At 41.3% G+C, this 23,789-nt stretch overlaps 2 protein-coding genes across 3 annotated transcripts; both read left to right on the top strand.

The window, feature by feature from the left end:
- The first annotated feature begins 403 nt into the window (after positions 1 to 403).
- Positions 404 to 3,308, top strand: LOC311139467 (gamma-aminobutyric acid receptor-associated protein-like 1). The gene is made up of 5 exons (XM_084174347.1): positions 404 to 655; positions 1,750 to 1,839; positions 2,163 to 2,241; positions 2,451 to 2,569; positions 2,835 to 3,308. Exons 2-5 carry the CDS (start codon positions 1,750 to 1,752, stop codon positions 2,898 to 2,900), a joined length of 354 nt encoding a protein of 117 aa, XP_084030473.1. The 5' UTR covers positions 404 to 655; the 3' UTR covers positions 2,901 to 3,308.
- Positions 3,309 to 3,522: 214 nt separating this feature from the next.
- On the top strand, positions 3,523 to 23,164 carry LOC311139427 (C-type lectin domain family 4 member E-like). 2 transcript variants are annotated; one of them, XM_084174303.1, is made up of 7 exons: positions 3,523 to 3,942; positions 4,164 to 4,265; positions 21,050 to 21,154; positions 21,498 to 21,665; positions 21,885 to 22,036; positions 22,214 to 22,311; positions 22,392 to 23,122. In XM_084174303.1, the coding sequence occupies exons 1-7, from the start codon at positions 3,864 to 3,866 to the stop codon at positions 22,516 to 22,518; spliced, it is 831 nt and encodes a 276-aa protein (XP_084030429.1). In that variant the 5' UTR covers positions 3,523 to 3,863; the 3' UTR covers positions 22,519 to 23,122. The 2 variants fall into 2 exon arrangements, with proteins under 2 accessions (XP_084030429.1, XP_084030430.1); XM_084174304.1 differs by lacking the exons at positions 3,523 to 3,942; positions 4,164 to 4,265 and adding an exon at positions 14,457 to 14,593 and having other exon boundaries at positions 22,392 to 23,164.
- The last annotated feature ends 625 nt before the right edge of the window (positions 23,165 to 23,789 follow it).

Genomic DNA, 23,789 nt, shown 5'->3' with positions numbered 1-23,789 from the left:
TTCTGACTATTGTTTTTGATAGCAAATAGTGAAATTGGAACAGCAGGAGAACTTTGCCTACATTAAGGACTTTTGGCCTTAAATCAATAGTAGACCCTGGTCAACGGACTTGGATAGACTGAACACAACTATGTTTTCAGCCCTGACTTAAAGTGTACTTTTTACAGGACACATCGTATGCAACGTCTGGCACGTATGCAACGTCTGGCACGTAGAGGAAGGTTCTCCTGGCCCAGTTTTACAACAATTTAATTGGTTGACTAAAACGTAAATCAAGCAAAAACCGAGTCAGAGAGTCGGGAAACAGCACTATTACTCCAACGGGAGCGTTATAAACAAAATAAAACGCCGTCCCCCAACTCTGCCCGAGTGGTTAAAAACGTTGTCCATCAGCGCAAACAACGTTCATTGGTCTAAATCACTCAAATTGGGCGTTACTGTATATGTTGTTGTTTCTGGGGCATAAGAAGTATCTAGCTAGTTAGAACAGTCGGCTATTTAAGAATATATTGAATTTAGGTCCGTTGATATAATTGAATCGAAAATCACTGTTCGTTGTGCTCATTATATGATAGCGTTGGTTACGTGAAGAGTCGGTGGGAAAGATCGGTGTGGAATTTTCACTTGTATTTGTTTTTATTCCGTTTTCCCAAAGGTGAGTGAGTGTTTGACTCTTGATTCCTTGTCTTCGCTTCGACTTCGTGCAGCATATCCCTCAATCTCGCAAAAAGCTCATTGGCTTTGATCGATTTGTTGGCATGTATTGGCTCTCGTTTGGATGCCATGTGAATGCGTTTTTTTATCCAGCAATAAGGATTAGCCATAACATTCGCTTGCAACATAAGCTAGCTACTGTAGCTAGCTAACGTCAACGTTAGCCTATCAGCTGACCAAACCCAAAACTGTAAATAATGACGTGGCCACCTTGCCATGTCTGAAAAACCACAACAGTAGGCTACAGTAGTTGGCTGTGATAGAAACAGGGCTATGCAGAATCAAACTTTAACCTGTTGCTATTATGATCATACATGTTAGCTAGCGTTACCTTGGCTATCACATGATGTTTGTAAATAAGATGTCGCTAATTTATGCATCCATTAGAAAGCAAGCCAGTGTGTTCACGCAATGTAGGCTATGTTGTACATTTTCATATATAATCTCAATATTTAGTTTACAAGCAAGTGCAAATATAATATTATATATGCATATCACATTTATAAAGTTTAAAGAAAAAAAAACGTATAAACATTGTAGACCACTCTACATACAATACATGATTTCAAATGATTGAGTTGTCAAGACATCATACAGTAGCCAATCTGACTCTCCCTAACCAGTTTGCTTTTGTGTACCTGATCCATCTACGGTGCACATGCTGTTGTTGTTATGTCATCATGGTCTTGTGTACCTTGATATCAGGACAGGGTGGTATTTACAGCTGATAAGTGGCTCCAGGCTTCTCATACAGCCAGAGCTGGTTAGGCTATATTTTAGTTTTAAATTGACTATACACATAAGAATAGAAGTCGTTTGAAGAACGTCAGTTAACATATTTTGTCTTGCATTATTATATGCTCAACTGCAAGTAACAACAATATACAGATACAGTAATTTGTAAGTCGCTCTGGATAAGAGCGTCTGCTAAATGACGTAAATGTAAATGTGATGTTACAATGATTACAGTGCATCCATATATGATGTATTATCACATGTTGACCACTGTTGACCCGTCCCTGTGTGTCTCTGTAGATGGACAGTCAGTACCAGCGCTCTGTACCACTGGAGGTGAGGAGGGCAGAGGGTGAGAGGGTGCGAGCCAAGCATCCCGACAAGATACCGGTAAGTGTCTACAGAATAACTACCACTAGTGTTAGATAGCTTCCTTTCCTTAACTCCTTTCTCTTATGACCATTGGCTACTAATCTGAAAGGACATCACACTCATTATATGATTGTGAATTAATTTCCAGGGCCTAAAAACCCTATCCATCCCTTTTATTAGCTGATAAGTGATCCTGGCATAGGATGAAGGGAAAGGAAGTTAGTAAGGTGTTATTAAGGTCAGATAGGGTTTAATACATGGATGTTAGCCTTGCATGCGAAGTTTCTTGGCTCCAGTTGAATGGGACATGATGGTAATTACTGTGTTCCCTCCTAAACCAGATCATCGTGGAGAGGGCTGCCAGGTCGAGAGCTCCTGACTTGGACAAGAAGAAGTACCTCGTGCCCTCTGACCTCACAGGTGAAACTGATGAGATGTCTCTCTTTCTCACAATTATTTCCTCTCTCCCAACTCATGACCTTGTTCTCACCCTCTTCTCTTCCCTCTCTCCCTTCCCTCCACTATTGCGCCACACTTCCTCTTCTTTTCAAATGAAAGTCTAGCTAATGTGTTAGTTTTATTCTGTAAGTCCCTGTCTGACCATCTCTCTCTCTTTCTTTTTCTCTCAGTGGGTCAACTGTGCTTCCTGATCCGACAGCGTGTGTCTATGAGACCTGAGGAAGCTCTCTTCTTTTTCGTCAACAACTCCCTTCCCCCATCCAGTTCTCCTCTCTCTGCTGTCTATGAGGTAAACACACACTCACACCGACGCAACCTTTTATCCAACCCCGATGACCCCCTAACGCCAGATGCCAGGGATTCTCTCACTGTCAGTGACATGACACAGCTCCATTACATTGAGATTGTGCTGAGCGGGTTTTGCCTATGTTATAAACAAATACAATTAAAATAAAATGTTTTAATCAATGTACATACTTCAGTTATTATCAACAGTTCTGCTTTGGCCATTTTAAATCCTTATTTCTGTCCCTGTCCTACCCGGTCCCTCTCAGGAGCACCATGAAGAGGATCTGTTCCTATACATGACCTACAGTAATGAGAGCGTCTACGGTGCCTGAGAAGGGACAAAAAGGAGGAAAGCGAGAGAGAGAGAGAGAGACAGGAGATGAAGAGAGGATATGGGAGAGAGCTCTTTGTAACGTTTCACCACTATTATTCTTTATTAAGTGTTTAGGAGATGGCTGTGGGGAGGAGAGTTGGTGGGGAGGGTTTGTATAAGTTTTGTCAGTATTTTTGGGGTGATCATGGTAAGGCATTCTGAATTTGAAAAATAAGGGGGGAATTGGAAAGAGGGGGAGTGAAAAAGATATTTGAGTTCAGATGTGAAAGAAGAGTGTTAAGGGGAAAGCTCTTGATTTCCACCTTTCTTTCTCAGCCAGTCATCTGTATTTAATGCAAATATTATTATTTTTTGTAAATTAATATCATGGAGTGTTTGTGGAAAATAAAATCCAAAATGCATGGTTTTCTAGTTCTGCAGTTTGTCATTTTTTAAACATTTTTATTCAGGCAAGATTGTGTGTGGGAGGGGGAGGGGGAGAGGGCAAATTTAAGTATTGTCACATCACAAACTGTCCCCATCTCATCCTCTATTTTTTAAAGTTGTGAATGTAAGACATTTATTTGTCTTTTGCAGAAGTTCTAAGACGTTACATTTGGATATACCGTACAATTAATTTTGTCAATCTTATTTCCCGTAAATGTCCGAACTCAAATAAATTGCTGACACTCAGTAATGGTGAGTGGGAATGACGAAATGTCTCTCATAAAAAAAGAGTGAGTGAGCCAAAGATAAATCAGTGAGGAAGTGTAACTTGTAAATGACAAGAGGGATCATTTTGTACATTGTTTATTTTCTATTCAAGTGACACTAGCTACAGAGACTAAGGGAGATAATTTAAATAGATCTATTTGGTTTGTGTGTGGGAGACTTACTACACAAGTAACTTTCTGGAGATTTTGCTGAACAGGCTTTCCAGGGAAATAGAAAGTTAGAGACCCAGACAGAAAACAAGAGAATCATGGAGATGCAAGAAATCCCCCGAGAGGAGGAAAGAGTGGTGGAAGTGGACGAGGGTCAGAGAATGCTGGAAACCTCAGGTAAAGAAAGAGAACATCTTCATCACCAAACTTGGGGCTAATGGGGTAAATGTGCACCACTTTCCTCGGAATACATCAGCATATTTTCATTTCTCTTACTGTAGGTTCAATCCTTTAAAAAAAACATCTTAAGCTATATGGTATTTTGTGTTATGTTCTGAGAATATTAATTTGGTCCTAAGCTTCCACATAACCTATCTGTGTGTCTGCATGTCTGTCAGTCAAGGAAGCTGAATCTACAGTCTACTCCAAACTGAATAATCCATCGGAGGACATTTATGCTGAAGCTTCTCCTGGCCAGCCCTCTGCCAGAGACAGAACAGGTACAGGTGGCTACAGCACTGTTATTATATTATTAATCAAATGTAATCAATTAAATATATTTTATAAATCCCTTTTTACATAAGCAGATGTCACAAAGTGCTTTACAGATACCTGGCCTAAAACCCCAAAGATTATTATTATTATAAGATTATTACATTATTATTATTATTATTATTATATATGTCTGAACTAATCCTATATAAATGGAGGTCTAAAAATGTCTTATTAAAGTAATAAACATTATTTCTACTTTTAATACGCAAGAGAGGAAGAATAGAGGAAAAAGAGGAATAGCGAGAGAGACTGAAAGAGTGTGTGTGAGAGAGAGAGAAACATAGCGGTCAGTGCTACAGTGTAACTATAGTTTTCCCAGTTCCGAATTTTGATTACGGACACATTTCCTCGGTTTAGCCTACTATTAATGTTGTGTGTGGTGTGCAGCTTGCAGTTTGCATCTGCATGTCTAGACTGTTGAGTAGGTCATTAATTGCCCATTCTTATAAGGCACGTTACAGGTGAGGTGAGGTTGTTATTACAAAAACAGAATGTCAATATTCCAAAATGTCCATATAACAGGATTTCTATATTTCTGACATGGAAACATGAAATAATGGGGTGAAAATGTCTAGTTTTAGGGGAGAATATTATCTAGTGTTAGGTTGCGTCCATTCAAATCTGGTATTGGAACAAAAGAGGTCAACACATGTCCTCTAAGATTTACTAGTATTTTAATTAATGCAAACACTTGAATGGTAAATATGATGTTCGTATATACAGGCTCACTGAAACACCACGCAGGGCAGACAGGGAACTGACTGCTCAAACACAAAGTTCTTCTTTAATACTCTGACAGAGATAGATCCTGCTCAAAGCGGGCCTGTCAGAGTAGAGGCTGAGCGTGGTTTAAACTTACCCAGCCTATCGATGGCGCACAGGCTGGTCCCAGCCCCTTGGCGCTTCACTGTTGCCGGGCATTGGTTCTTTTTTGCAACTTGTCTATAGAGTCAGCAACCGACAGACATAGTTTCCTCCTCTTCATTGTTGCAGTACACATGTCCTTGAGCGGTTTAACAAAGAGGCAGTGTGTGTGTGTGTGTGTCACAAGTCTATCTCAGCCTCCCCCCTAACAGTTCCTCACATTAGTCACAGCTTGTTATGTTAAACAATCTATATCAGTACAGCACAAACCTATTATGTTTAATCATTAATGTATTCTTTTTAAGCTAGGCATCACATCTAATTATAAGAAAATTGATCCCAACAATCCCCCTTTTCACACCCGCTGGGTGTGAACCCAAAATAAGAAATATCAGGGAAATTTAGGATTCCCCCATTTGACACCCCCTAGGGTGTCACTCACTTCTAATGAAAATATTACAGTGGGGAGAACAAGTATTTGATACACTGCCGATTTTTCAGGTTTTCCTACTTACAAAGCATGTAGAGGTCTGTAATTTCTATCATAGGTACACTTCAACTGTGAGAAACGGAATCTAAAACAAAAATCCAGAAAATCACATTGTATGATTTTTAAGTAATTAATTTGCATTTTATTGCATGACATAAGTATTTGATCACCTACCAACCAGTAAGAATTCCGGCTCTCACAGACCTGTTAGTTTTTCTTTAAGAAGCCCTCCTGTTCTCCACTCATTACCTGTATTAACTGCACCTGTTTGAACTCGTTACCTGTATAAAAGACACCTGTCTACACACTCAATCAAACAGACTCCAACCTCTCCACAATGGCCAAGACCAGAGAGCTGTGTAAGGACATCAGGGATAAAATTGTAGACCTGCACAAGGCTGGGATGGGCTACAGGACAATAGGCAAGCAGCTTGGTGAGAAGCCAACAACTGTTGGCGCAATTATTAGAAAATGGAAGAAGTTCAAGATGACGGTCAATCATCCTCGGTCTGGGGCTCCATGCAAGATCTCACCACGTGGGGCATCAATGATCATGAGGAAGGTGAGGGATCAGCCCAGAACTACACGGCAGGACCTGGTCAATGACCTGAAGAGAGCTGGGACCACAGTCTCAAAGAAAACCATTAGTAACACACTACGCCGTCATGGATTAAAATCCTGCAGCGCACGCAAGGTCCCCCTGCTCAAGCCAGCGCATGTCCAGGCCCGTCTGAAGTTTGCCAATGACCATCTGGATGATCCAGTGGAGGAATGGGAGAAGGTCATGTGGTCTGATGAGACAAACATAGAGCTTTTTGGTCTAAACTCCACTCGCCGTGTTTGGAGGAAGAAGAAGGATGAGTACAACCCCAAGAACACCATCCCAACCGTGAAACATGGAGGTGGAAACATCATTCTTAGGGGATGCTTTTCTGCATAGGGGACAGGACGACTGCACCGTATTGAGGGGAGGATGGATGGGGCCATGTATCGCGAGATCTTGGCCAACAACCTCCTTCCCTCAGTAAGAGCATTGAAGATGGGTTGTGGCTGGGTCTTCCAGCATGACAACGACCCGAAACACACAGCCAGGGCAACTAAGGAGTGGCTCCGTAAGAAGCATCTCAAGGTCCTGGAGTGGCCTAGCCAGTCTCCAGACCTGAACCCAATAGAAAATCTTTGGAAGGAGCTGAAAGTCCGTATTGCTCAGCGACAGCCCCGAAACCTGAAGGATCTGGAGAAGGTCTGTATGGAGGAGTGGGCCAAAATCCCTGCTGCAGTGTGTGCAAACCTGGTCAAGACCTACAGGAAACGTATGATCTCTGTAATTGCAAACAAAGGTTTCTGTACCAAATATTAAGTTCTGCTTTTCTGATGTATCAAATACTTATGTCATGCAATAAAATGCAAATTAATTACTTAAAAATCATACAATATGATTTCCTGGATTTTTGTTTTAGATTCCGTCTTTCACAGTTGAAGTGTACCTATGATAAAAATGACAGACCTCTACATGCTTTGTAAGTAGGAAAACCTGCAAAATCGGCAGTGTATCAAATACTTGTTCTCCCCACTGTATATGAAAACCCTAATGTCTTCCGTCTACACCTAACTTGTACTAGGTTGGCTACCAGCCACCCAGGAAATTCAAACCCTCACATACGGAAAGACAAAATCTCAAAATACACAGGATAAAAATAACAATAATCACAAGCTTTTAAGATTTGTAAAAAATAAGAAAGAAGACCTTCTTGCAGCAGAGGCTACACCTACATTTTTGTCCCAGAACCTGAAACCTTCACATCCACCTGCTGCTACATTCAATACATGTGAAATCATTTCAAATAAGCTTTATTCAATTACTTCCTTAACGGCAAACCAAGGATCATCCTGGTTTGGCTCTGTGTCTGCTCCTTCCTGGGCTTCCAGTAAGGGCATCATACCCGCGGCATGCACGACATCTGTAACAGATTTTCTCAGACAAGGGATAATGCAGGCAGCGCAACACATCAAAATTACAAATACAACAATTAGGGTCAGAAATCCAGTAACCACCAGTGCAGCGTACTTACCAAACCACTCCCCCAACTAGGAGAACAGTCCGTTTCCCTCCATTCCAGCCATGCTCTTCATTTCAGCTGATAGTTTATCTAAACCAACTAGGGCTTTAGAGATACTCCCGTCAGGACTGGTATTGTTAGGGATAAATGTGCAACAATGGCTTACCATTCTATAGACACCGCCCCTTTCTGCCTGATCTAGAGCCAACCTCTTTTACTAAGTCATGAGTGAGATGGCGGATAATTGTTCAGAGATCCCTTTTACTGCATCCCTAGCCAATAAATCGTTGTTGGTCGTAATAGATATAATTAATCCAATCCACAATTTTGTTTGTCACCCACCAAAAGAACGTGGTAGTAAACCCTTCCCCTAATTGTTTCATAGCTTGGTATCCATCCGATACCCCCCTTGGTATCCCAATCGCATCCATCTAAATAGGGCTATTCTCCTTCTTGTTAAAACTCCTCCTACATCTGTTTAATACTTGGTTCCAGGTGACTAATTCTAACTAGCTGAACCAGTAGAACCAGGGCGCACGTATCTAGCCACCCTTTTGGAATTCTCTGCCTTATACTGCCTTTACTGGCACACGCCCACCACACATCGGTTACAGGGGCTGTAAGGTTTAGAATTCTCTCCTGTGCTTCTGAACTTAAGTCCATCACATTACTACTATCTCCAATTGATAATTGGTGATGTCTTTGTTTCTCTTTACCCCCCATCTGGATGTTCAGTCCCGCCCAGTCTCATATCCCCGTCCCCAAGTGTGTCTAAACACTTAGTCTAGGAACAATCCGCCGTGGGGGCCGAACACTAATATAATGGGATTTTATAATCCAAATTTGCTTATTGACATGTACCCCACCCGTTGGCTACGTCCCTAACCCTTATTTTGAATCTGACAGTCTGCCCTTCTCTGACTCCCATTTTGTAGGCCACTCGTCCTTGACGGTCAGTATGTCGGGTCGCTTCTCTTCTCTTTTACTTCTTAACAATGTTAAGGGGATAGTGTAATTGGTGGTGGATCTTGACATATCAAGACCATTGCCGAGACTATGATGCAGCTCAAGTCACCCATATTCCCAAAAACCGCCAACCCTCTCCTGTCCTCAGTCTTTCTGCTTGGTACTACCCCATACACACACCCTGAGAACACACTACAGTGATGATAGGTCGGGGTAGGAGATCTTCGTTAACAGAGGTGATCCCCAGACCCTATTGGTCCAGTTCTTCTCTCTAACTCTGCATGTGTTCAGTGGTGCTTGCATGTGTTCTTACCTTTTTGCAGTGGGGAACGTGGACCCAGGTTGCTCTTTCTGCTATTCTATTGGCAAAGGCAGTGACCTATATAACCTGATAGGGCCCTTCCCAACAGGCCTGCTTCCAGTTTTTCTTCTTTAAGGATTGGATCCACACCCAGTCTCCAGGTTATATAGAGTGGGTCACCTTCTCCTTTAGTTCACCTGTGGGGCACAAAACCTCTGACATACAGGTGTGGTTAATAAACTATCTTCTCACGTGTTCAGCTCTCAATTTCTATTTCTACTATCATCCCCTCTTGACACATGTTTTGCCCATGTGTCAATATTACCACCTACCTAAACAATCACTTAGGTAATATTGGTAATTTATCATCCAATTGCCATCCCTTATTTATTTTTGAGATTGTCCCTTGCTTCTTTATTGCTCCTATCTTCCTGATATTGTAGGGGATTTCCCTCAATCCTTAAAAATAAAAAATAAAACTCCCCCCTCAGAACACATCAGATAACTCCACGTATCATTAAATTCACAAAACCTATAAATAATAAACCCATAACCACCTTCCGGTAATCTACTGATTTAAACCTGTTGCATTAATTGATTAAAATATAAACCTACTGTTTAATAAATCCAATGTTTGCATTGAACACTAATAGTCTCACTGTCTCCCTGCTTACACTCGTGGACTTTGGAGAAGTCGGCATGTCTGTGATAATATTCTCTCAGATTATCACAGAGTTGTGCCACTTTATCTCCATAGTATTAATATCCAATGTAGTGATTGACGTTCCTTAATGGTACAATATTATATTAATTATGTCTCACCCATGACTTATGTCTACGTTTGGGTGAGCAAGTTAATATATAATTATTATTCCAATTATTATTTTATGAAGTCTCTAGCCTCTAATTAAACACAAAACCCCATCATCAAATGTACTCCCAGCAGAACTGAAAAAAACCTAAAAAAAAACCAGACTGTGATTTCCAGGACACTGCACCTTTGTTTCTGGCCTCACTATCTCCCCGAGAATTGGCCCTCCCTCAAGGTCCCTCCCAATCTGCTCTTGGTAAACTGCAAACCTTTTATTGCTTCTGGTTTCATAGGGTATTGCTTCTGATATGGCCTATGATTAGATTTGGGTATCACCTGTACTGGAATTACCCCTTTTATTAATCCTACGTCTGCTGGACCCCGGGACCACAAATGCTCTGGAACTTATTTTAAGTCTGACTCCTGTTGTTCTGTCAACAGGTATTCCTCTCCTCAGCATCTGCTATTCTCATCTAAATGTACTCCGGGAACTGAATTGGCTCTCCAATTCAATTTCCGACGATACCTATCTGTGGATGGGCTGTGTTGATCTCCACTCACAATATTGACCCAATCAGTGATCATCTTACCCTTGGATACCCACTGGCCCATGTCTTTCCAGTCTTCTGCTGGCTCCTTTGCTAGGGACACATGTGGGCTCCATCTTTCCCTGAACTTTGGGGCCCTAGTTCCACCTCCACTGCTGCGTGGGTGTTGTCATAGTGAAACCATTTCAAGGCTATAGTCCTTTCTGTGGTTTTAAATCATGCTTCCTCATAGATTGCATCTGGACCTGGGTGTTGGTTATACCAGAGAGTACAGTGTAGGTCATCGGGGGACATTTTAGTGGGGCCTGGTACTACATCATCAGCAACTTCCATCAAGGTTCGGGGAATATCAGTTATTCCCCCCCTTAACAAATCTTGACTATACCAATAACATGGCTCCCCTTCCCCACAGACCACCATATTGTCTCTGACTATGTGTACTTTCATTCCCCTCTCAGTGGAAATGACGGCCACATTCAATTTAGTCATTACATCACGTCCTAGTAAATTTACCGGACACAGCTTAGATATCAGGATGGGTATGGTTGCCTCTCCTCCTGATTGGTCATGTTTTAGGGTTGTTGGGGCTGATAACCTTTCAATAAATTGATGACCAGAGGCAGATCGCACTATGATTTTCTCCCCATCACTCCTGACTCCATCTGGCTTGTCTGTTGCACAGATTGCTGTCCTGCAGGCTCCCGTATCACAAAGGAATTTAATTTTCTTACCCATTACTGTCAATGTCAAATAAGGTTTCTGTTCCTGTTGAAGTGCTAAATCAATAGTAGCCAATTCAAACACCTCACACTTTGGATCAAAGGGTTCCTTAGTTTTCCCCTCACTAGAGTCTACTCTTTCTCCCTCAAGGACTAGTCACGCCATATCTTCCTCTTCCTCACACTCAAAGCTGGGAAATAGACGACTGTTAGGCTTCTCTCTTTTTTCTTTCTTTCCTTTTCCTTTGGGTCTTCATTGAAAAGAGTTATGGCCTGTCTTACCACAGTATCTGCATGGGGCCTCACACTCTCTGGCGAAATGCCCTCCTTTGTTACAGTTGAAGCATCGACCTCCCCCGCTGTAGCCTTCACTTTTCCCTGCCTTTACCCGCTATTTCCCCAAGAGTGGCCATTAGGTACTCTGCTCCTTTCTGCTCTTTCTTGGCTCTGTCCTGTCTGTTATTCTGCTCATGATGGATTGCATGTCTCTCTGAGGCTATTACACAATTCAGTTATTTTCCCAACATACTCTCCGTGATCGGCCCATGGCAAAAGTGTCCTCTGGGCATCCCCTGAAACCCATTGCCCTCTAACGGCAGCCCAAACCTTACTATTCCTGTTTTGGGGTGGGTCATTCCTTCTACCGCTCTGGCCACGTCCTCTGTGTTCATGGCCTGTCTGCTAAATGGCATATTATTATTATTATTACTGTATACATCTAAGGTTGCTGGGGCCTCTTTCATTCCCCGCCAATAGATTAGGTAAGGCTATCAGTGGGTACTGGCCCCCTCCTACTCTCTCTCTCTCTCTCTCTCTCACTGCTTATTTCTCCTTTACACACCTTATGTATCTGTTTAAGCATGGATTCGAGTTTATCTGCGTCCAGACGTCCCTCAAAACCATACCTCTCCCTCCACCTGGTTACATAATGGAGATTTCTTCCATCCCTGGATTCCATTTTAATTACATCAAGTATTTCTCGTCCCCAGTAAATTCTGGGACCTCTTGTGAGGATTTGCCCCCCATTAATTTCTAGTGCTGACTTCAATGCTTTCAGCACTCTCTCGGTCTCCTGGTTGGTCATATTTAATTTTAATCTACCGTGATCTAACTATCCACATTTATTTATTACTCCTAGTGATCTATTTCCTTAGCGCTGAATTGAATGATATAACTCAGGTCCCCAACCTTTTATTTACCCGTATGTCAACCAAACCTATATTAGATCTCTGACTAATATCAAATGTACTACATACACTCAGTAAACCTCCTCAGTATAACCTAGAACCTAGCCTGTAATATGTTCACAATTACAGGACCTTGCCTTGGAGGGAACCTAGCCCGTACAGCTACGGGACCTTGCCTGTATTTATTATCCGTGGATCATTCAAACCGATATTAGTGCGCCGACTAATATCTAATGTACTTCATTCACACGATTGGGTTGGCCTCCCAAACTTCATTCAGTCTTGTTAATAGTCCCAGACGTATTAACCACAATCAAACTTGATACCCGGTATCTAGTACATTACATTCGTTGATATACCTATCGTTTTAATTTGTAATATTCGTCCGTTATTTAAAGTACGTTAATCTATTTATTTAAATCAAATTATTCCCACCTAATTAGTTAAACTCTGTGCATATTTATATTTCAACGATAAGCCAAATTATTTCAACCTCATTATTTAAAACCAGTATTTTACAGTGTCAAACATCAAACGTTAAATCAAATAATAAACCAAATTGCTTCAACTTAATTATTTAAAACCAGTATTTGCTATGTCAAACATCAAACGTTAAATCAAATAGTAAACCAAATTGCTTCAACTTAATTATTTAAAACCAGTATTAAGCTATGTCAAACATCAAACGTTACAGTTTAGTTATATCAGTTCAAACGTTTCAGTTTAGTCATACTAGTTATTCATTATTTTTACCTTTATATTCCCAATTTACTATTACTCCTTCCAACCTCTCCTCCTATTCCCCCTCTTACCTACAAAATACTCCACCGAACCTAGCCGTACCCTCGTAGTTACGGATCTCGCCGGTGTAATTCTTCGAACCTTGCTGTACCCTCGTAGTTACGGACCTCGCCGATAGCAATTACTAATTCAATTATTCCCTATATCCTCGAACCTAGCCGTACCCTCGTAGTTACGGACCTCACAGAGAGATTTCAGTATTTTCCCCGAACCTAGCCGTACCCTCGTAGTTACGGACCTCGCCGGTAGAACAATACTCTATAGTACCATGGTTTAACATTCACATTCACCACAGGTTTGCATGTCACAATACCGACAATATTTCTTATTTACTCATAATAATTCATAAATTAGTTCACTTACATCAAACAGGTGTTTCACAAAATTAATTTGGATAAAGCCAATGTGCAGAACTTTAGTTATATAACAATAGGTGTCTGCTTACCTGTTTTTAGTTGTCCGGACTCTTTGTGAAACACACCGTCCAACGACAGCGATGTCCAATCAGCTGGACAATTTCCAGCGAAGTCCCTCTACCAGATCACATCAGGGTCACCAATTGTTAGGTTGCGTCCATTCGAATCTGGTATTGGAACAAAAGAGGTCAACACACGTCCTCTAAGATTTACTAGTATTTTAATTAATGCAAACACTTGAATGGTAAATATGATGTTCGTATATACGGGCTCACTGAAACACCACGCAGGGCAGACAGGGAACTGACTGCTCAAACACAAAGTTCTTCTTTAATACTCTGACAGAGATAGTTCCTGCTCAAAGCGGGCCTGTCAGAGTAGAGGCTGAGCATGGTTTAAACTTACCCAGCGATGGCGCACAGGCTGGTCCCATCTCCTTGGCGCTTCACTGTTGCCGGGCATTAGTTCTTTTTTGCAATTTGTCTATAGAGTCAGCAACCCTCAGACATAGTTTCCTCCTCTTCATTGTTGCAGTACACATGTCCTTGAGCGGTTTAACAAAGAGGCAGTGTGTGTGTGTGTGTGTCACAAGTCTATCTCAGCCTCCCCCCTAACGGTTCCTCACATTAGTCACAGCTTGTTATGTTAAACAATCTATATCAGTACAGCACAAACCTATTATGTTTAATCATTAATGTATTCTTTTTAAGCTAGGCATCACATCTAATTATAAGAAAATAGATCCCAACACTAGCGTGTAACATAATGAAAGCCATCTGACGGGAATGGACCTGTTTGTCTGTCTCACAATCAAGGCTGAGACATGACAATAAGCAGCAGCCAAATGATTTTGGGACAGACTGAGTATTGTGTTACAGGAATTAATTATACATCTAAAAAGGGCACGTTGCTATAGAGGCGGAGAGGGAGTTTTTTTTTAACCACAGTGCATTCAGCCTTCAGAGTACTTTACAGTCGCAGAGTGTGGGTCAGGAACAGCAGCAATGTATATCAAATTTTGCCGGATTGTAGGAAGTGGAGGAAATGCCAAATTACCAGATGAGGCAAACACAAAGTTATCGGTTGAAGTGAAGGAACAGCAAGAGAAAGGTAGGCAGAATTTCAATTGTTGCTCGTAGTGATTGCTATATAACAAAGGGCCATTCACACCAAGAACGATACCTATAACGACATGTCCTCTTTTTGGACCTAAAAAAATGTGTCCGGCCGGGATTTCTAAATCGCCCAAAATGTCCGGGATTCGGCTTTTGCTTTCTACAGTCGCCATTCATTGTGTGCGTTTTGGGTTTTTTGCATTGCTTTGACCTTTCTCTTTAGGTCCCGCCTTCTCAATCATTACCCTCACCATGGCAACAGCCAAGAGACAGAACAGCAGCTTGCTTGTCAACAGTGGCACATGGCTCTAGAACAGCGTAAAAATGCCCAAACGCAAATGTAAATTCACAGACGATTTACAGAGAAAATTCCTGTGTTTTCGTCTTGGTCGGGATCCGTGTGAAGCAGAATGCATGATCTGCAAAGCTGGCACGTACGTGTCAGTGTCAAATAAAGGTGCTAGCGACCTAGAAGCCCACATAAACTCAGCAAAACACAAAATTGCAGCTAAAGGAGAGAGTTCGTCAGGTAAATTAATTGACTATTTTGTGAGGGCAGGTAAAACAGAAGATGCTGTTACTGCTGCAGAGGGAGTTTTTGCATTCCACACCACGAAGCATCACAATAGCTACAGATTAATGGACTGCACATCTGCCTTGTTAAAAACGGCTTCCCTGATTCCGAGACTGCGCGAAAATGTTGAAGCGCTCGTACTAAGACCAAAGCAATTGTCAACGCTGTGATAGCACCACATTCTGTCGACATACAGTGAGGGAAAAAAGTATTTGATCCCCTGCTGATTTTGTATGTTTGCCCACTTACAAAGAAATTATCAGTCTATAATTTTAATGGTAGGTTTATTTGAACAGTGAGAGACAGAATAACAACAACAAAAAATCCAGAAAACGCATGTCAAAAATGTTATAAATTGATTGGCATTTTAATGAGGGAAATAAGTATTTGACCCCCTCTCAATCAGAAAGATTTCTGGCTCCCAGGTGTCTTTTATACAGGTAACGAGCTGAGATTAGGAGCACACTCTTAAAGGGAGTGCTCCTAATCTCAGTTTGTTACCTGTATAAAAGACACCTGTCCACAAAAGCAATCAATCAATCAGATTCCAAACTCTCCACCATGGCCAAGACCAAAGAGCTCTCCAAGGATGTCAGGGACAAGATTGTAGACCTACACAAGGCTGGAATGGGCTACAAGATCATCGCCAAGCAGCTTGGTGAGAAGGTGACAACAGTTGGTGCGATTATTCGCAAATGGAAGAAACACAAACAAACTGTCAATCTCCCTCAGCCTGGGGCTCCATGCAAGATCTCATATCGTGGAGTTGCAATGATCATGAGAACGGTGAGGAATCAGCCCAGAACTACACGGGATGATCTTGTCAATGATCTCAAGGCAGCTGGGACCATAGTCACCAAGAAAACAATTGGTAACACACTACGTCGTGAAGGACTGAAATCCTGCAGCGCCCGCAAGGTCCCCCTGCTCAAGAAAGCACATATACAGGCCCGTCTGAAGTTTGCCAATGAACATCTGAATGATTCAGAGGAGAACTGGGTGAAAGTGTTGTGGTCAGATGAGACCAAAATTGAGCTCTTTGGCATCAACTCAACTCGCCGTGTTTGGAGGAGGAGGAATGCTGCCTATGACCCCAAGAACATCATCCCCACCGTCAAACATGGAGGTGGAAACATTATGCTTTGGGGGTGTTTTTCTGCTAAGGGGACAGGACAACTTCACCGCATTAAAGGGACGATTGACGGGGCCATGTACCGTCAAATCTTGGGTGAGAACCTCCTTCCCTCAGCCAGGGCATTGAAAATGGGTCGTGGATGGGTATTCCAGCATGACAATGACCCAAAACACACGGCCAAGGCAACAAAGGAGTGGCTCAAGAAGAAGCACATTAAGGTCCTGGAGTGGCCTAGCCAGTCTCCAGACCTTAATCCCATAGAAAATCTGTGGAGGGAGCTGAAGGTTCGAGTTGCCAAACGTCAGCCTCGAAACCTTAATGACTTGGAGAAGATCTGCAAAGAGGAGTGGGACAAAATCCCTCCTGAGATGTGTGCAAACCTGGTGGCCAACTACAATAAACGTCTGACCTCTGTGATTGCCAACAAGGGTTTTGCCACCAAGTACTAAGTCATGTTTTGCGGAGGGGTCAAATACTTATTTCCCTCATTAAAATGCAAATCAATTTATAACATTTTTGACATGCGTTTTTCTGGATTTTGTTGTTGTTATTCTGTCTCTCACTGTTCAAATAAACCTACCATTAAAATGATAGACTGATCATGTCTTTGTCAGTGGGCAAACGTACAAAATCAGCAGGGGATCAAATACTTTTTTTCCCTCACTGTATGTATCCACTAGAAAGCAAGCCAGTGTGTTCACGCAATGTAGGCTATGCTGTACATTTTCATATCTAATCTCAATATTTACTGATGGGAGCAATCACGGTGCTGTGAAAATATTCCCTCTGCTTGTTCAGTATTTTGATTGGAAGAATGGTGGCGTGCAAAGTATTAGTCGAAGTTAAAAACACTCCAAATGAGACAGCTGATATGATCGCGCAATACATCAAAGAAACACTGGAAAATAATGGGATTTTTTCAAAATGGATTGCATTTACAGGTGACAACTGCAATACAATGTTCGGGGGAATCCGGCGGGATGAAGAAGGAAAGAATGTTTTCGCAAATTTAAAGAAGTCATTGCAGAACAAATATTTAATCGGTGTGGGCTTCCCAGCACACGTCTTGAACAATTGTGTTCATTACGGGGCAGACACACTAGATGTCGATATTGAGAACATAATCTTCAAAATATGTCAATACTTTAAATGTGCGCACAGAGAATCTGAAGGAGTACTGTGAATTTGTTGATGTTGAATACAGAAGTCCCAGGTATTGAGAGGCTGCTACAGATGTTTCCAGCCTTGAAAGCATTATTTTTGTCACAGGAAAAAACACCCTCCTTGATCAATACGTTTTTTTGAAGATGAGTTCAGTGAAATTTACCTCTGGCACATGCACTCACTCATGTGTGTGTTTCATTCACACATTCGGGAGAGCAATTCAATTGTGGAAGTGAATAACCTTTTCAACAAAGTCCACACCATGCTTCTTGAACGCAAGACCAATAACTTCATGTCCCTTAAAGTTAAGGGACTATTGGCAAAAAAGCACAAGGATGGACTTTTCAGTGCTCAAGTACAGGGTCTGTACAGATCATTACATTTTACTCATTTAGCAGACGCTCTTATCCAGAGCGACTTACAGTTAGTGAGTGCATACATTTTTATTTTATTTTTATACTGGCCCCCCGTGGGAATTGAACCCACAACCGTGGCGTTGCAAACGCCATGCTCTACCAACTGAGCTACATCCCTGCCGGCCATTCCCTCCCCTACCCAATTGTGCGCCGCCGCATGGGTATCCCGGTCGGAGCCGGCTACGACAGAGCCTGGATTCGAACCAGGATCTCTAGTGGCACAGCTAGCACTGCGATGCAGTGCCTTAGACCACTGCACCACTCGGGAGGTGCCTGGAGTATCTGGAGAAATGGATGGCACCCATGGAGGAGTTCTCCTCTTTCATGTGGATGGATCTGAGTGAGACACCTGACTGGAATGACATAGAAGCCTGTATCAAACACCTGGGAGGAAAGGGGGTGCCAATTGATGATGCAAAGTGCTTTGATCAGGTCACCAACCTGAAGAAATTCACAGAAAGGTGTAACAGTGATGGAGAGTTCAGTAATCTGCAAGCACACAAGAAGTGGACCAAATATTTTGAAAGGTCCAAAAACATAGATTTTCATTCAGAGCTACTGAAGATTGCACAGTTTTTCTTTGCTATTCCTTCTCACAATGCAAATGTAGAGAATTTATTTTTTCACTGATGCAAAGCCAGTGGACAAAGGAAAGGAATCACTTGTCTGTTGAGTCACTGAAGGGGCTTCTGTGTACACAATACAACTTTAAAAACATGTCTTGCAAAGACTTTCATACCTACTTGATTGGTAATCAAGGACTGTTGGGAAAGATTCGATCTTCGGGAAAGTATACCAGAGAGCATCAGGAGGACTGACATTATTTTTGACTGAAATAGTGGATTTTTTTATGACAACTGTTTATTTTATTTTATTTTATTTTAACCTATGGCCATGAAAAGAAACAGTGTCATGTAAAAGGTGTTAAAAGCTAAACTATTTTTTGTTGTTGTTGTTATTATTCTATTGTTGAGGGCCAACAGTTGAATGGAAAGGATGTATTACTTTATGTATTAAAGTTCAATAACATAGTTGCATGGTTGTGAACGCATTTGTATTTACCACCCACTGCGGGTGTCCGTCTGCCTCCCGCTCCCACTGTCCTCTTTTTTGAAAACAAAAATATGGTCACCCTATATAACGAACTATAACATCAAACAATTAACAATTAAAATAGTTATAATTCTAGTGAACAGGAGCGTTCATACTACAACGATAACTACAAAAAGAGTGGAGAACGATAACGACATCTATCTATCGTTTGGATCACTTTCAGAGCGACGATAAAACATTGACAACCAATCAAAAATACGTTATATTGGAGGGTTCTTGGTTCTAGCTGGTTTAGGCTGCTCAGAGGAGAGAAGAGCGCACAGTAAACTTGCCTGATATAGGAGGATTTGGGAGAATGATGATCAAAGACAAACAGCGCATATCAGTATAAGAAGGCCATATTTTCCGATGGTATCTGATAACGCCAATACATCCTGACAAAGTACACACAATGACTGGCTTGCTAATGTGCCTATCGGAACCTTGTCAACTGTCGAGAAAAGACCCATTACTAATCCAAATGGTTGCCTAATCCGGTCTAGGATAGATTATTATTATTTCGGAATGAAACATGCATTCAAAACGCAAGGCTTTTTAGCGGTTATTGAAATGATAAATAAATGTTTATACACTGAGTGTACAAAACATTAGGAACACCTGCTCTTTCCATGACATAGACTGCCCATGTGAATCCAGGTGAAAACTATGATCCCTTATTGATGTCACCTGCTAAATCCACTTCAAGCAGTGTAAAACCTCTTAAGTTGACAGTCCCCGAAATCGGGCACTAGAATTACTTTAAAAATATGTATATGTTTACATGACGTATTTTATTGACAGCCATCCAGACCTTCCTAGGACCATGTCAACGTCCTCTATCGAATAAACTTGTATTTGCCTCCCTCTGGTGGTCGGCTGCATCATTACATCAATTTATATCACTTCACTGCAACGTTAGGTCAAAGGGGCGGTCCTTAGAAAAACATTTATCCAGCTTGACTGCTTCACGGCACAGACATGGCAAAGCAATCGCTGAATTTGTCTCGAGCCGGCGGAACTAAATACATAACATTCATAGCTCTACGATAAAGAATGTGACGTACACACTTCCTTCAACCTAAAATAAGTAAAGAAGTAATTTTGTGTGGAAGTCAAACATTTTACGTCGGAGGCAGACACATTGCATATGCGCAGAATGACAAAATGGAGCCCTTTACATAGCCCTTGTCCCCTTGTCTATAGGAGGGACGCACACTGTTTAAATTGCCCAAATGTTGATTTAGACGTTCACAAATCTAACAGATTTGGACTATCACTCATGTCATGATATGTTTGGTCAAGTAATAAAGAAGGTAAAATATTTTGGGTAGATGTTCCTTTAACATTATAACTATATATGGACATATTATAAAGTATGAAAAGGCTTATTCATTCACAATTTAAAAAAACATCTTATTTTCATATTTGTATATGTTTTATTATACCTGTATTGTGTACTAGATCATATGGGTTGAAAAGTGTTTTTTTCTCAGACATAAATAAACTATTCCAGGTGGCCCCGTGTAGCTCAATTGGTAGAGCATGGCGTTTGCAATGCCAGGGTTGTGGGATCGATTCCCACGGGGGGCCAGTATGAAAAAATGTATGCACTCACTAACTGTAAGTCGCTGGATAAGAGCGTCTGCTAAATGACTAAAATGTGAAAGCCAAAGGTCATAGCTTTCTGGGGGGAACACTACTACATTAATAAAATATTGCCCTCTTGCTAGATTGATGACGAAAACCATAGCAAAACAGTGCAAAACGGCTGTCAACTCAGAAGGAGTTTTAAGCCTTGAGACAACTGAGACATGGATTGTGTGTGTGCCATTCAGAGGGTGAATGGGCAAGACAAGATTGAAGTGCCTTTGAACGGGGGATGGTGGTAGGTGCCATGCGCCCCGGTTTGAGTGTGTCTACAACTGAAACGCTGCTGGGTTTTTCATGCTCAACACTTTCCTGTGTGTATCAAGAATGGTCCAGCACCCAAAGGACATCCAGCCAACTTGACACAACTGTGGGAAGCATTGTTATCGGTATGGCCCTTAAGACTATTCTTTCCTTGTCTAGACCTGCAGGTCCTGGGGAACGTGGGTCTGTACCGCGCAGTGTGCTTACTACTGTCCATCATCTGTCTGGTTCTACTGCTCGTCATCATCATCCTCTGTGTCAAATGTGAGTATCATAGACATTCTATTCTAGAATAGTGATTTAGAAACAGAATATCCAGCATGTTGGGTTAGATAGCCTTCTAAGCAAGAAATAACTAAACAAATGTGTAATATGACACCATTCTCTTATACTTTCTTTCTTTCTTTCTTTCTTTCTTTCTTTCTTTCTTTCTTTCTTTCTTTCTTTCTTTCTTTCTTTCTTTCTTTCTTTCTTTCTTTCTTTCTTTCTTTCTTTCTTTCTTTCTTTCTTTCTTTCTTTCTTTCTTTCTTTCTTTCTTTCTTTCTTTCTTTCTTTCTTTCTTTCTTTCTTTCTTTCTTTCTTTCTTTCTTTCTTCATTATTCTCTAGTTCCATCCCAGCCTCTGGTCTGTCATGGGACTGAAAAAGGGATTGAGGCTAAAGAGGAGGGGAGTGTGAATGAAAAAGGGATTGAGGCTAAAGAGGAGCGGTTCCAGTCCACTGAGGTGTGCAGCCTGCAGACATGCCAAGCACAATACTTCCAGCAACAGAGCCAGGGTGAGTCCACTACTGTAGTGTGTTAGTCTAATGTAGCCTATTAAACTATATCTCTCTACATATTGTATCAATGTATCAATCTAATGCTTTGAGATGTATTGTACCACTACAATGTTTTCTCTTAGACTTTATACCATGCTAATAACTAATTATTTTATCTAAATTTATTAACTGAACCTTATGTTGTACTTTAAGAGTAATTTCCCTCCTTTCCTCCAGTCCCTGGCTGCCATACGTGTGATAAAGGCTGGCTGCACTTTGAGAGCTCCTGCTACTTCCTCTCCAGAGACAGATTGAACTGGGACGAGAGCAGGGACGAGTGTAAGAAGAGAGGGGCAGATCTGGCCGTCATAACAAACAAAACAGTGCAGGTGGGTCTACTACAACTGTCACTCTTTTCTGCCTCTTTTTTCTCTTTGTATAACAGTGACCATACAATGATGATAGGAAAGCAACAGTGATTGATTGACAATCATACATAACAGTAAGATTGACTAAGGATACTAATAGTCCAATAAAAACTGTGTAAAAACAAATCATTGTCCCAGACCTTTCTGACGGCGAAGGGGAACCTGATGTACTGGATTGGTCTGAGACAGAGAACCAGGAACTGGGTTTGGGTCAACAACACTGCACTGGCACAGAGGTGAGACAACCGATGATGATAACAAATGTAATGTTTTAGTATGGACAGTACTGAGCTGTTCCCTTTCCTCTCATTGGTAGTTACTGGTCAGGATCCAACAGACAAGGGGATTGTGGGTTACTGACAGGAAGGGATCCTCCTGAGAGAAGCTGGAGCTCGTCATCATGTGACCAGTACAGCTTCTACATCTGCCAGAGGGGGCGCTAAAGGACAGACTACACCATCTGCCAGCAGTCACCAACCCTGGTCCTGGAGCGCTATATGATGTACAGGCTTTTGTTCCAGCCCACCAGTAAGACACATGATTTACCTAGTCAATGAATCACCTTGATTAGCTGAATCATTTAAGTGTTGTACACCATGTAGCTCAGCAGGGTTGGTGGCTACTGCCATATGCCAACTAAGAAACTGGCAATTCGGCTTCTCTTTAGACTTCCATCTATCATTCACTCCTATTCCATAGCCTTTTATACCATGATTACACATCTCTATCAATAGCCTTTTACACCTTGATTATATACTTTTTGACATACGTCTATGTTATAATTCATTCATTAGACATCCAGGTATGACCTAGATTACAGTTATTTATGCCTTAAGAAGAATAATCAAGTCAGCCTGCCAGTTTCAGTTAGAATTTGCACTAATGTTAAAGATTAACACTATATATTGCACTTATTTGCTTGTTTTGGTGAGATGTTTCTATATGTTTTTTTTAATGACTTTGAATGTAATAATGATCTACATTATTATGTGCATTAACCAATCATTAGGTTTTATGTTCTGATTTACAATCCTGAAAGGAAAAAAAGTTTTATATAATTTGTTCCTGTAATAAAGAATCAGTTAATATACTGTCTAGTCAAATCTTTAATAAAAAGTGTTTGCATGCTTAACTTGGAATGATAAAGTAACTTACATGGTCCAAGAAAATTGAAAATGAATCTAGTCTACATTTCAACCCAGTCTTACCTATATACAATAGCTACTACAATAAAATATTTTGTTTTCGACATATATTACTGCATACACTCATGCAGGGGTGTCATGCACCCATTATTTTAGAGGGGGCAAGAAGTACGTGAGGATGCAGGGTGGATGGTCAGCCCCCCTCCATAATTATTAAGCCTCTTTACCTGTTCAATTGTTATTTTAATTAATGATGCACATTGATTCTTTAAGAACTTTTATGCCTTGGGAGTTTAGTACAACTGCTACACTGGAACACTACATTACCAAAAGTATGTGGACACATGCTCGTCGAACATCTCATTCCAAAATCAGGGGCATTACTATAGAATTGGTCCCCCCCTTGCTGCTATAATAGCCTCCGCTCTTCTGGGAAGGCTTTCCACTAGATGTTGGAACATTGCTGTGGGGACTTGCTTCCATTCAGCCACAAGAGCATTAGTGAGGTCGGGCACTGATGTTGGGCGATTAGGCCTGGCTCGCAGTCGGCGTTCCAATTCATCCCAAAG

Source organism: Coregonus lavaretus, assembly GCF_964263955.1.
Source record: "Coregonus lavaretus genome assembly, chromosome: 13".
NCBI lineage: Eukaryota > Metazoa > Chordata > Actinopteri > Salmoniformes > Salmonidae > Coregonus > Coregonus lavaretus.
This window is presented reverse-complemented; position numbering and strand designations above follow the sequence as displayed.